The sequence below is a fragment of the Silurus meridionalis genome, chromosome 13, assembly GCF_014805685.1.
Source record: "Silurus meridionalis isolate SWU-2019-XX chromosome 13, ASM1480568v1, whole genome shotgun sequence".
NCBI lineage: Eukaryota > Metazoa > Chordata > Actinopteri > Siluriformes > Siluridae > Silurus > Silurus meridionalis.
Window position 1 is genome coordinate 6,955,010 of NC_060896.1, and position 13,665 is coordinate 6,968,674.

The following is a 13,665-nucleotide window of genomic DNA, read 5'->3' on the forward strand; positions in this document are numbered from 1 at the left end:
TGCAGGCTTGGGTGACCCAGAACATGCACACTTCCTTTTATCAGTCTGATTTCTGATATTTGGCAGTAAAATCCCAAAACTAGTAATATTAAAATAAGTCTATGGTGTCACATAGTCCTTTATCCGTGGCCCTCATTTTTAATATAACCAGTGTTGTTACTTAAAAATACGCATTAGGATTTTTGGAGTAACCCCGTGTTAAGCAATTCATATTGCTTAAAGTCATCCAGCACACATTCTGGCAGCTCATTTTGTGTATTTTTTTAGAGCTACCTATCTTAAGCAAGATTAATAGGTTTTAGCCCTACTACATCTACAGAACAAGATAAAAAAGATGTTTTGGCAATGCTGTATGGCTGTTTATATCTCCAACATATCTTGTAATATATAAGGTTCTATATGTCCTAAACACATTCTACATTTACAGTTAACCTTTACATGTAACACATTCTAGTTACAATGTATTCAGATTTTGTGTGATAAAAAAAATAGAAATTCCTGTCAATTAACTGTCTAATCACCTGCCTATTCTCGAAGTGATGGGCAGTGTAACTGGACATACATGCATGACCATTTAGAAGAGGTACTTAATATTTCAATTGCATTTAAAATATATGGAGTTGTGAGTGAAGAGTTTATGAAGGCTATTTTGTTGAATGGCTGATATTTACACAGGGAATACCTGCAACTAGGGATGGTGATTATTGTTCTATTTAAAATAAAACTTTGCAGTTACAATAACATTAATTCCTGTTAAAACTAGGAAAGTCTATAAACAATAACCTTGGGTTTTCTATTTTGTGTTGTTCCTGATAACGGCTACGATTTTCCCTTTATGATAAAGATAAGAGAATGGATATGATTCTTTTTGGCAAGGCATTTAAGAAAGTATACAGCGATAGCAGTGACCTTGCTTAAGCTCTTATGCAATCATAGACAAGATTAACATATAATTATTTTCCACTGAGATACAGAAGATAAAATACGCTTTCAAAATGCCTTGTATTGTGGAAGCACTGGGTCCATGTCACAAAATCAAAAGGTCATTAAATAAAAATCAAAAAAGATCTGTTAAAATAAATAAAATATGATGTATTAAAAGTTTATTCTTTCACTTTTATTATTGACTGTTAGCGTGGCACATTCTTGTACTGGTCTTTTCTCTAAACTCATGTACAGTGTTATGAACTATCCAATCTCACAAATGGTAATACAACAATATTAATTACAACAATAAACAGTTTAAAAGAAAAATCATAGAAAATTGTATACAAAGATTTTAAATAATGATAAACTGGTGTGATATAAGTGAAATACTTGAGAAACATCTGGCATAAACAGGGCATAAATGCTTTGGTTGTAAGAGGAACATTGATTCGTGTCAGCATGCATTTCACCAACAGATTAATGTCATATAGCAGTACACTGTTAAATGGTTTACTCTTTACGGAATAATACAGTACATATATAGTTGTATTTGTCATCAGATCAGACTTATTAACCATACCTATATAATACTTATATAAAATGTTTCATTTTGGGGACATTTTTAAAGAGACTACATTAGAAAAACAATAATAATAATAATGATGATAATAATAATAATAATAATAATAATAATAATAATAATAATACATATAGCTTATTAGGAGGCATTTGATTTTATTTCTTTTTTTGGCTCCATCCCGTTACTGGTACAAATCTTATTTGTGTGTCTTATCAGTCTCGTCTGGCATTGTGTGTGTTTCCATCAAAGAAAAAAGTGCTGGCACAGGTAAAGCCTAATTTGCATGTATAATGATATGTGGCTGGTGTGTGTATAAAAAGTGTGCGTTGTGCGAATAATCGGTGTGTTCATTCGGGCAAACTGAGAACAAGAATCACCATGAAGTGCTTGATCGTCCTAATGGCTTGCCTCATCCTCTCAGAGGCAGCCATCAAGTAAGTTCTATCTCTTTACCATTGGTTGATGACTCTTTTTAAATTTTACATACTGTCATACTGGTCTTCGGTTGTGCATGTGTTGTAAATATGTTGTGCCAATCAAGGCTTTGTCCGTCTGTGCAGGGTTCCCCTCATAAGGGGTAAGTCCATTAAAGAGCGCATGAGGGAGAAGGGCATCCATCTGCCCTACACTGATCCAGTCCTTAAATACCATCCTGAGATCCTGGCCACTACCACTATTGATTCATTGACCTTTGCTGGTGTAAGTCAAGTCCCAATCTTACTTCATTAACCAGCTGAAGTATTCATCTGATCACTGTAACTACTGTGTTTCAGGCATACTACTTTGGCGTGATCAGTGTTGGCACACCACCCCAGTCCTTCCAGGTGCTCTTTGACACAGGCTCTTCCAATCTGTGGGTTAACTCTGTCTACTGCAGCACTCAGGCATGCAGTAAGCTCACACCTCTACCACAACTCAGCATTAGAAACTTTTAAAAACTCACTGTGTGTGCAATTAGGCAAAGGATAGATTCAATAAAATATTTATAACCTAGTTCTATGCATTTCTCATCACAGCGTCAAAAACACAGTTCAACCCTCAGCAGTCCTCCACCTTCCAGAGCACCTCCCAAACCTTCTACTTACCCTATGGAGCTGGAGCTCTTAATGGTGTCTTTGGTTATGATACTATTACTGTGAGTGTTCTAACTTATATTTTAACACAAATCAGCTTAGAATTGATACACTAAGCTTCTGCCGGTTTTCCATGCAGCAATACAATGATTACACATGATCCCAATTAAATGGCACCATATTGCTGTGATGGTAAAAGAAATAGTCTGGCTTAAAATGAATACAATATCTAGAGGGGTGAAATCCAATCAGGTTTTTTCCCCCTTTATTCCCGTAAGGATTGTGTGATTCACCAGAGTGACGTTATTGCATTTACATGTTTCTTGTTGATATTTAGGTGGTAGAATTTAGCTGAGTGATTTATATCCTGACAAATATAATATCTGTGTTCAAATGCACTTTTGCTGGTGTAAATCATGTATGAGCCTCTAGACCTCAGCATTTAATAGAGGTCTTTATTTTTTACTTTTGGTAGCTGGCTGGCATCCAAATCCCTAATCAGGAGATCGGTCTGAGCACTAACGAGCCAAGCCAGCCCTTCCTGCAGGCTCCATTTGATGGAATTCTTGGTCTGGCCTACCCATCTATTGCTGTTGGCAATGTCATGCCCCTTGTGGATACCATGATGCAACAGGGTCTCCTTCAACAAAACCTGTTTGGAATCTATCTGTGCCCGTAAGCAATTTTAATGTTTTTATTTACCCACATAGTGAGTGATGGTGCATTACTATGGATTGACATCTAAAACCTGGTTGTTCTGATTGTTTAGAGAGGGAGGCTCTGGCAGTGAGGTGGCTTTCGGTGCTGTGGACACCAACATGTATCAGGGTCAGATCTACTGGACCCCCGTGACAGCTGAGACCTACTGGCAGATCGGCATTCAGGAGTAAGTGCTTTTTTTCATGGAATTCGTGTCAAATTATTATTATTAAGAATTCTGCAAACTATTCATACATCTCAGACTACATCTCTCCACTGTCATGCTTTAAACTGCCTGGAATGCTTTCTAACCAAAAACAAATATATTTCTCAGAGTTTCGATTTCAGGTCAGCAGACTGGCTGGTGCTCTCAGTACGGCGGCTGCCAGGCCATTGTGGACACTGGTACCCCCAGCCTTACTGTTCCTAGCAACTTCCTGTCCTCACTGATGCAGTCTATTGGAGCACAGCAGAATAGTTATGGCGAGGTACTTACACACTTGTTTTTGGTTAAAAAATATAAGTGAGTAAACCGTTATTATTTAAATATGTATAGTTTCAATCTCATTGTGCTGAAGTTTTTCTAAATCAAACTTTCCTATTCGTTTCTCCTAATTGAGCTCTTTCAGAGTTTTCCTTAGACTCTTGTTAGCTTCTTTGACTTATCTATACTTTACCCAGTCAGTAATTTTATTTTAAACTAATCAAATTATTGGTGTTTTTTGAAACACCTACCAAACCTTTATTGATATTTTACCATAAGTATAGGTATTGCTGTTGGAATCTCTCAATATTACTGACGTCTAATTACTGGCAGGTGACCTTAATATCTTCAAATAATGTATAACAAATGTTCTGAACATCTTCAATGCTATTTTACAGTACGTTGTGGACTGTAGCCAGGTGAACAATCTCCCCACTCTGACCTTCACCATCAGTGGAACGAATCTCCCTCTGCCTCCTTCTGCCTACGTCCAAGTAAGTTCCTTTCTCCAACTGTTGGTACAACAATGGGTTCTGATAAATACTCTGATAAACAGAGAGAAACTCCAAACGCCTAAATATCTCGCCTAATTATCTTGTGTGTATGTTCCCATTAGAACCAGGGTGGTTACTGCATCATTGACATCACTCCCACCTACCTGCCTTCTCAGAACAACCAGCCCATCTGGATCTTTGGCGACGTCTTCCTCAGGGTTTATTACTCTGTGTATGACCGTGCCAATAACCAGGTGGGCTTTGCCCAAGCTGTCTGAACACCACCATCAACATTCCATGGAAATTTCTAATAAAAGCTTTGGTCTCCATAGCATAATTAATACCTGCATTAATTCCATGGAAATTAAAAAATCTCTGTGGCATACTACTTCTTACAGAAATTTCTTTTTTTTCACTCCCTATAATGCCAGTTATAAGTAAATTCAAGATAGTGTTTTAGTGGTAAATTGTCTTTAAACAAAGAATATCTATTTATCCCTTTCACTATATGTTAAAATACAATCCTTTAATTAAAAATTAAAATCATGCAAAAATCATCTCGAGTATTGATTCTATTCAAAAGCACAGAACATTAAGAGTTTATCAAATAATGCTGTACTGGATATAAAGCACACACTCAGGTTATTCATCTCTTCATTTCCTGGTATCAGCTAAACCACTGAACCTGGGATTAACCTTACAGAAGTCCAAATCTGTTTGGCAGGTTGAAATGTTTCAAACTCATGCTGATAATGAAGATAAAATAAAGAGTTCTACTATCACTTTCTCTATATACTCATGCAGAGAATCCATGGATAATATTTCTACTCATCAACTAAATCATAACAGCCTTCACCAAAACCTTTAAATATATTCAAGTCAAGTCAAGTCAAGTTTATTTCTATAGCGCTTTTCACAACAGATATTGTCTCAAAGCAGCTTTACAGAAATCAACAGTCAAGGTGAACGGTGTGCATTTGTCCCTGATGAGAAGCCTTGGCGACTGTGGCAAGGAAAAACTCCCTTAGATGTTATGAGGAAGAAACCTTGAGAGGAACCAGACTCAAAAAGGGAACCCATCCTCATTTGGGTGACATCAAGTGTTTGATCATAAATCTTTAAACAATAAAGAACACTGGAGAGTGAGAACTAACATGAGCACTGGAGTGTGTGATTATAGATAATGTTCTTTCTACAGTCTTATATATATTCATACATCAATATTATTAAATGCTGTCTTACTGCAAATCTACAATATATACAGAGCTGCAGACAGTACACATTTCATAAAATGTTTACTGACACTAGTTGCAGTACCAGTGCTGTTTACTACAATAGCTGTGCACAGGTTTCCACCAAGAGAGTATCAAGTATACAGTTGAAGTATGACAAACATTCATCAGTGAGAAATGATCACATCCACGACACCCTAAGTTTTAATCCATTCTGTTTCCGTAAAGATTTTATCCTGGTACTAATGTGATTAAAACAGTCCTACCTTAAGTAATATTAGAATACACTTCAATGCAAAACATTTTCACAAAAAAAATTCAAAGGTATTCAACATCCGTAAGAGAACCAGCTCAAGGAAATATACGATAGTAGAAGAACATCCGTAAGAGAACCCACAGCTCTAGGAAATATACAATAGTAGAAGAAAATACAAATGTCTAGCTCTCAGGAACCATTTAGACGATCAATGAATCAGTCAATGGATCAATAAGGTCCATCCAGGTCCATTATATTAGTTTAATGATCATATGGCAGCACAGCTAGCTTTTATTTATGGTTTAATTTACCTGACCGTCACAAACTAAACTCAGACAATAAAAAGTGGTGGCTCAGTGGTTAAGGCTCTGGTTGACTCTGAGTCTCTGATTAGAAGATTTGGGGTTCAAGCCCTAGTATTGCCAAATTGCCACTCTTGGGTCCCTGAGCAAGATTGTAAACTCTGTGTGCTCCAGGGGTGCTGTATCAAAGCTGAACCTGTGCTCTGACCCCAGCTTCCAAAAATTGTTGGGATAAGCACCTTTCCTAAAAGCTAGACTTGAATACTTACAATACTTAATGCCTAATGTGTGTGTGTGTGTGTGTGTGTGTGTGTGTGTGTGTGTGTGTGTGTGTCTTGTGACATAATATTTAGTAGAATCTCACATCTCAACCCCTCCCTGAAATCAGTGCCTCAAGTGGCCCACATTGAAATCTCTAATCACTCCTTCCCTAATACAGTAGGCAGGGCCTTATCAGCATTCTGCAGTGTAACATCAGCTGCCCGTCATCCGCTGTTGCTATGACCACCAGTGCTGGCTAAGGGCTGATGTCACACCATTAGCAGGAAAACCTCCCGGAGGGTTTGAACTCGTTAAGTAGGGTGAGGTCACCTTTAACAGCTGTCACTATGACAACTACATCCTACCAGTACAAGCTCAATCGCTGACTCATCTTCGGTTTCAAGTCAGCAATCTGAGAGAAACCATATAGTACGTGTATGCTATCTTTTCAAGAAATTATGCTACATCTTGCCATATTAACCTGCATGCAATAACAATACGTAATATAATCAATAAATAATAATAGTAATAGTACATGATAAGTTGCGTGTAGCACGTTATTTGGTACAGTGGTACTACAGACTCATAGAAATGAAAAGTAATCGAGTGAGATTTGAGAGTACTTGACCCACCTTTTTTGTATAAACTGCGCTAGAGAGATGCTTACCAGAGTGGTTGCCAGTTAAAATGATATGAGGGAATGCTACGGTAAATTTAAACCCTCACGATAATTCAACAGCATATAACGTGTATGGGCTTTCTCGCTTCTCCTTTTCCTCCTCTTTTCTATTTCAAACAATGAAGAGGATTCTTTAAGCCTCAATAATGAAGAAGCTCATTAAAAACTGCCAGTATGTGTCCATACACACACACACACACACACACACACACACACACACACACACACACAGCCTGCAGCACTGCATGGCATGTGCCTGAATAAATTATGTAATAGTAAGAAATGAGACACGATAGTTAGATGATGGAAGCAACAGAAGGATTACAGAAAAGGGCACAAAAAATAAAAAAGGGGATTATTCAACAATATGGCAGTAGTTTGGCTGCACTACAGTTAGAAAATGACTGAATCATTTCCATATATAACATATATAACAATAAAAAAATAGCTGATTAAATTATTTTGCTCTGTTCTGATTTCTATATAAAACCCAGTTCCCATCTCCAATAACATAAGTGTGGTGGTAAATTGTTCATATCAATGTTACCAATAAACGATCTATAGATTCTTTCTACTATATGTAGCTGTATTTTGCATTATTCTCATTTGAAACTGCTGGAGCATTTTACTAGAAATAATTTTTTCCCACAGAATCAGAGCCTCAGCGCATAGGAAGAAACTCAAAAACAAAATTACATGGCAGCTATAAGAGACTGTGAGCATAAAGCTGAAAATAAAGCTTTGCAAGTTTGAGCCCTGCATTAATCATATGCATAATGCATAATGATGAAGCCGAGAACAGGATCAGACATTTGTTTCCAGACAATGGGTATAATATTAAAGTTTTATTGTATTATCCTGATGAAACCTCACAGTCCATCTGCAGCAAACATTATTTTCTATAGACTTTTTTTAAACTAAATGATGAGATTGTTACATTAACAAACACAGTTCAATAAACAAGTCCTGTGATTTGTCACATGACACTTGGCCAGACACCATGTATGTTGTGAGCTACAAAGACTCCAAAATACATGATTTATCTCAGGATCTGCTTTGCATTTTTTACTGTTATTTTAATGTTGTAATCAAGCTGATCAAATAATTGCATTACAAGTAATGAGAGTATTGGAATCTCTGCATTTTTGTGTCTGCATTTCCATGTGAATGGTTTCATTAAATCAGGCACTAAGCTTTCACTGTGTCTCGGTTCATTAAGTCATTATTTAAATGGTATCAGCAAGTGAAGTGAATAAAAATGACACACAGTATTAGTTGCTGGAAACATGATCCATTCTGATTGATTGCATGACTGACTGTCTCATGGGTGAATGCATACGCACATGTTTTCTGTGTGTCACTGCGAAGGACATGTGCTGCAATAAGGTTGATACACCGAAATGCCATTGTCACGTGTCCAATACAGAACTCACGCCTCTTACACATTATAGATAAAAGCCTGCAATGTATTTTCACATAGCAACGTAGCAATGAGGTGTCATCTGTAGCTTTATTTCCTTTTTCACACATACACTCCCACATTCAGAATGACTTACTATGCCAAGTGATTGAGTAAACTCACAGTTTGTAAAGCTGAACCCTTCATGATCATTGACACTCATCAGGTCAGTTACATTAAAGATGAGATTGTTTTTATTCAAATATAGTTTCAGGTCTAAGCCTGAGCTTGGATTTCCGTCTCTGTGGAGTTTCACATGTTCTCTCCCTGTCCTTCTATGTTTCCTGCGGTTTTCTGGTCTATTTCCACCTCCAGAAATGTGTTGGATATGGATATGGTGGTATGGATATGCTCAATATGAATCAGTGTTTAAATGGATGTGTATATGCATCCAGTATGTATTGTGTATAAATATGTGTGCATTAATTGCTCGTACCAATGGTTTGATTTCATTGTTTCATTCCTTTTTACATTCTATATTTTACTAAATGCACCATCCTGAGATTTACACACAGAATCACTGACCCACAGATAAAACTAAGCTGCATTAGTTAACTTCCTGTGGTGCCAAAAACAGAAACATATGGGATTTCTGTCCATTATTGTCTATACAGCAAAAAAGAGCATACCAGTAATGTAGTAATAATAGTTTCTCAAATTGGCCTGAATCTGGATGTAATCAGACCCAACCGACCCAAAAACACACCCAAGAAGCCTAACGAGGTGTCTTGCTCTTTTGCCTTGATTTTGCCCCAAATTACATTCTTTTTTTATTTACAGCTTGTACATGGACACATCGTTTGCACTTTCTACAGGTTGTTCATTATGTCTGAAATCTATATGTGCCACTTTTGTCAGCAGAGACTTTAACAAAGAGAAAAGGAAGTAAGAGTCCTTACAGTCATTTGTGATATATGCTGATGATTTTAGTGTGGGTTTAAATCCCATAGCATATATTATAGAAGTGTTAATTGGATCAGGTTGAGAAAAAAAACCTTTATGAAGAAATTAAAGAGTTCCTATTGTAGTTGTTATTTAGTTATTGTTTCTGGGCATCAGTGGATTGCGCTGCTACTTTATAGTTTCAGCTTCGCCAGTTTCACATGTTTTTTATGTTTTTTTCTCTAGGATCAAAAAATGTTTCTAAATTGACCCATCTAGTGTGCATTCCCACCTGACAGTCAGAGTTCCTGGGATAGACTAAGCATTGACTGTGACCCTCTCCAGGACAAAGCACTTACTAAAGTGCAATGAATGAATATTGTTTTCTTTAAAATAAATCTAAATAATCTTAAAATCTACATCAATATAGACAAATACAATCCTCATTGGTCAAAAGAATAAACGTTTAAAGGGCAGTGTGTTTTAAAATGACCTTTTCTAGATTACTGTTTAACAAAGCTGCCATCTTTTCAGATTATATACACTTACATTTATGACTTTTAGCAGATACCCTTATCCAGAGTGACTTAAAACTCTGTCGTTGTTATACAACAGAGCAGTTAAGGGTTAAGGGTCTTGCTCAAGAGCCCAACAGTGGCGGCTTGGTGGTGTGATTTACTGCTTTCCCACTGAGCTGGAACTTCCACATATACAATATCAGGTATTTTCCTGAGTGTATTCAAGTGTACACTCAGACTAATCCACAGTAGGTTTAATTTAAAAAGGAAACTGACTTGCTCGATTTTCAATCAGCGGTTAAGCGAGCATGCACAAATACACACACACACACACACACACACACACACACACACACACACACACACACACACATACACACACATGCAGATCGAAGACTTTACTGTGCTTTATTGAATTGTGAAGAGAATAAAGGGTCATTCAGCTGTAAAGGTTCTGCCCTAGTGATGAGAAGGTCACGAGTTCAAATCCCAGGAGCCTTTGAGAAATGCTTTTAACCTTCAGCTGCTCAGCTCAGTGCTGGTAGTGGATTACTGCATCATTTGTACATTGTTATGGATAAATGTAAAATGAAGGGGGAGCTGAAGAGGCATGTGAGGAGAGGAAATCAGGAATAAAACTGGATGTTCCTTCCCCCTACCGTGAAGGTTCAATTTAATCAATTGGCCACAACAGCACTGACATAGTCATGAGCTTAGAAAAACATCCTTTTAAGGACAGATACAATAACAAACCCAGAATTAGTAAAGCATCATGAATCGAGGAGCTGGAGAAAATATCGTGTTACACAACTGTATCATATTGATTTAATGACTAAACACCTGATACAATACTTTCATTATACTAAATATGATATATTTTATAAATTATTATTAGCTTAGAGTTATATCTTAGATTATATCTTCTTGGTAATTGTTGCGACATCATTTAGAAATGATTCTCTCTGCATTTGCCCTCTGACAATTTCTATTTCTATTGTTTATATTGTAATAGAGTCTATCTGTACAGTTGTAATTATTATCTACATTGCATGCAACCTTAAAAGCTATTCTTGGTGTATCAATAAGCATGTTATTATGGATTTAGCCATTTTCTCTTTTCATAGGTTTAAATAGGTCAAGAAAAAAATAATGATATTTACTATTGCTTTCAAACATAACGTATTAGAGACTGGATAGAGTCCTTCCATTTTACCTATATTTCATTCTTGGCTTTTTTCTTTTTCTTTTCAGGCAACCCTCTCTCTCTCTCTCTCTCTCACTCTCTCTCTCTCTCTCTCTCTCTCTCTCTCCATTATAAGACCCATATCCTAAAGCATTAGAGACAACACAGAAAGGCCTATTATTGCAGCTGTTTCAGCAATGAGCTAAAGGAAAAGGAGGACGAGAAGACAGAATAAGAAATCATGTTTGAGGTAATATATAGCATTAGGAATAACAGAGAGAGAAAGATAGAGAGGAAGAGAGAGAGAGTACAACACTCAGGGCTGGATAAGGATAAAAGAGATTCATTTACAGAAAAAGAGACAGTAGAGACCGAACGAATGAGTCAGAAAGACATCAAGGTGATCTGTTTCACCTGCCATTTTTAATAACCCTCCATTTCTGTTTAAGGGTGGTCTCCCCATCTATTACTCGCTTACTCAAGCTGCTTTAATCAGTTTGTGAAGCTCTGATTGGCCACGTGTCTGTTATAACCTTTTATCAGAATGATTTTCCCACTAGAAGGTCGTGAAAAATGCGATTTTGTGCCAGAGTATATATATTTTTAAGTATGAGTACCCTTGTTTTAATTTATATATATATATATATATATATATATATATATATATATATATATATATATATATAATTTCCTCTTTCCTTTCCAGGAAACTTCCTTTACTCAGAACAAAACAGAGACTTGAGCACAGTGCTGCATTATTATGGACCTGTGTTTGTGTGTCTGTGTGTGTTTGTGTATGCTTATATGTGTTAGATTTTAGGTTATTGTTTCCTTATTTACTATTTATATTGCAACACTGGCCGCTCCCAGGAAAAAAAAAAGGGATCTCGTACATCACTTGCTTTCAGTCACACACAGTCCAAAAAACTTAGACAAAAGATTAAGGGAACCACAGCACTGTTTATAACAGCAATCACACACAATGTGGTAAAACCATCCTATTCATTTATTCATAAAGCAGACAAATCAATACTTATGTATAAGGCTGTCTATCTAAATCTACGTTTGCATGATGCTTATCAGATATGCCTTTAAACACAGAGAAGGTGAAGCAGTTTAAGACCTAGAGCCATTTACAGAATAACAACTTGGCTATTGTTCTCAAACACTCCTGGATATGAAGGAAGTTACCCTGTTTACAGTTTGCATATTAGCCCAATAGGGCGTGGGCCTCCTTTCTCCTTATGGAAACGGATCCTGCGCCATGGAAACCAATAATAACCTTCAATAGATCTCGTCTTCATGACTATTTACTAATTTTTTTTTTTTTGGATGAGAGTTGATTATTTTAACACAATTACAAAAACCAGCAGACGCATCATCAAGGACGCTATAATAATCATCCATCACCATCCAGCACCATATTTTCTCATAAAAGAGGTGCAGGTATAAATGGATTTTGTTTTAATCTTATAATAAATCTGAGGAAAAAAAAAGCTAAAGGGTTTGAAGGATTAACGTTGCTTACCTGCAGCCCGGAGGAGAGAGGGAGTGAAAGGTGGAGAGGGAGAACATCTCGGCTCTGTCCGCCATCTTCATCCACTAAACGCGTCGGAGAGGCGACTGCGGAGGCGCGCAGCCCATCCACAGACAGCGGGGACGGATGCAAACGCGCACCAAGCGCCGCTCTGTGTGTGTCTGCGTGTGTGTGTGTGTGTGTGTGTGTGCGTGCGTGCGTGCGCCTCTCCTGTCTCCGGCCACACTGCGGATGCAATTACCGGGCCCGACTTCTCTGATTCATCCGCTGTGCAGCATCACACCCGATGCCAGAAGCTGTAAGAATATTGGGAGGAGGATAAAACGGTCCTGATGATGCGTGATGAATAAATGAATAACCTCAGTGCCCTGGTTGGATCCGGCCATGCACCAGTCTGCGGGATGCGGGAGCCGGAGCGCGCTTTCGGAGGTTGATGATGGAGCGATCTCGCTGAACAACACGGATGCGTGAAGATCTGCACCGTGATGATGCTGTTGCCGTGCGTGGGCTTGGGAGCGCGTGACGCCTTACAGAGAAACGCGCTGCAGATCAGGCGAGGACCACGGCGGCGTGCGCGCCCCCTAACTATGCGCGCTCCCGCGCCCAGCAGCAATCTCTGATGAGCACAGCAATTATAGGCCTAGAGGTCTTTAACAACCATCCACAATGTTTTTTAGACTAGTGAAACAAAAACGAAGCATTCAAACATCAGTAAATGATTATACCAAGCTGAATTCATCACTGGATTTGAGTTATGGGAAGGTGCAGAGCTAAGAACAAGGTGTTCCTCTCAAATGAATTGAAGGTCATCAGGGCTGTGATGTTTATAAAGCAGGTTAGGTGAGGGCCATGAAAATACAGGTGGACTAATTTACAGTTTCTAGATTTCTACAAAAAGGCCTTAGTTGTCCGCACATCTGGTGCAGTACAAAGAAAAAAAGAAAAATAACGTTCCTCCATATGGTGCTGCGTAAAACAATGCAAAATGATATGACGCTATACAGAACTATACAAGAACCTTTGTTTTGGATCATCTAGGGTTGGGAAATACCGCTTCCAAGGGCTCGGGTCTAAGCTTTCCGGTTATTGATTTAAAAAA

At 37.8% G+C, this 13,665-nt stretch overlaps 2 protein-coding genes across 3 annotated transcripts in view; one reads left to right on the forward strand and one right to left on the reverse strand.

The window, feature by feature from the left end:
- The window catches only part of mapk8ip2 (mitogen-activated protein kinase 8 interacting protein 2), a 42,934-nt gene extending 29,684 nt beyond the window's left edge, over nucleotides 1-13,250 (reverse strand). The window contains exon 1 of one of the 2 annotated variants that reach the window (XM_046863835.1): nucleotides 12,558-13,250. In XM_046863835.1, the coding sequence (XP_046719791.1) occupies nucleotides 12,558-12,628 (71 nt within the window). In that variant the 5' untranslated portion in view covers nucleotides 12,629-13,250. The remainder of the gene's footprint in view (nucleotides 1-12,557) is intronic. The other variant, XM_046863836.1, reaches the window with a different exon arrangement.
- LOC124395393 (gastricsin-like) lies at nucleotides 1,861-4,787 on the forward strand. The gene is made up of 9 exons (XM_046863842.1): nucleotides 1,861-1,941; nucleotides 2,068-2,206; nucleotides 2,281-2,398; nucleotides 2,524-2,642; nucleotides 3,056-3,255; nucleotides 3,350-3,466; nucleotides 3,614-3,767; nucleotides 4,162-4,257; nucleotides 4,380-4,787. The coding sequence occupies exons 1-9, from the start codon at nucleotides 1,886-1,888 to the stop codon at nucleotides 4,533-4,535; spliced, it is 1,155 nt and encodes a 384-aa protein (XP_046719798.1). The 5' UTR covers nucleotides 1,861-1,885; the 3' UTR covers nucleotides 4,536-4,787.
- Nucleotides 13,251-13,665: the final 415 nt, after the last annotated feature.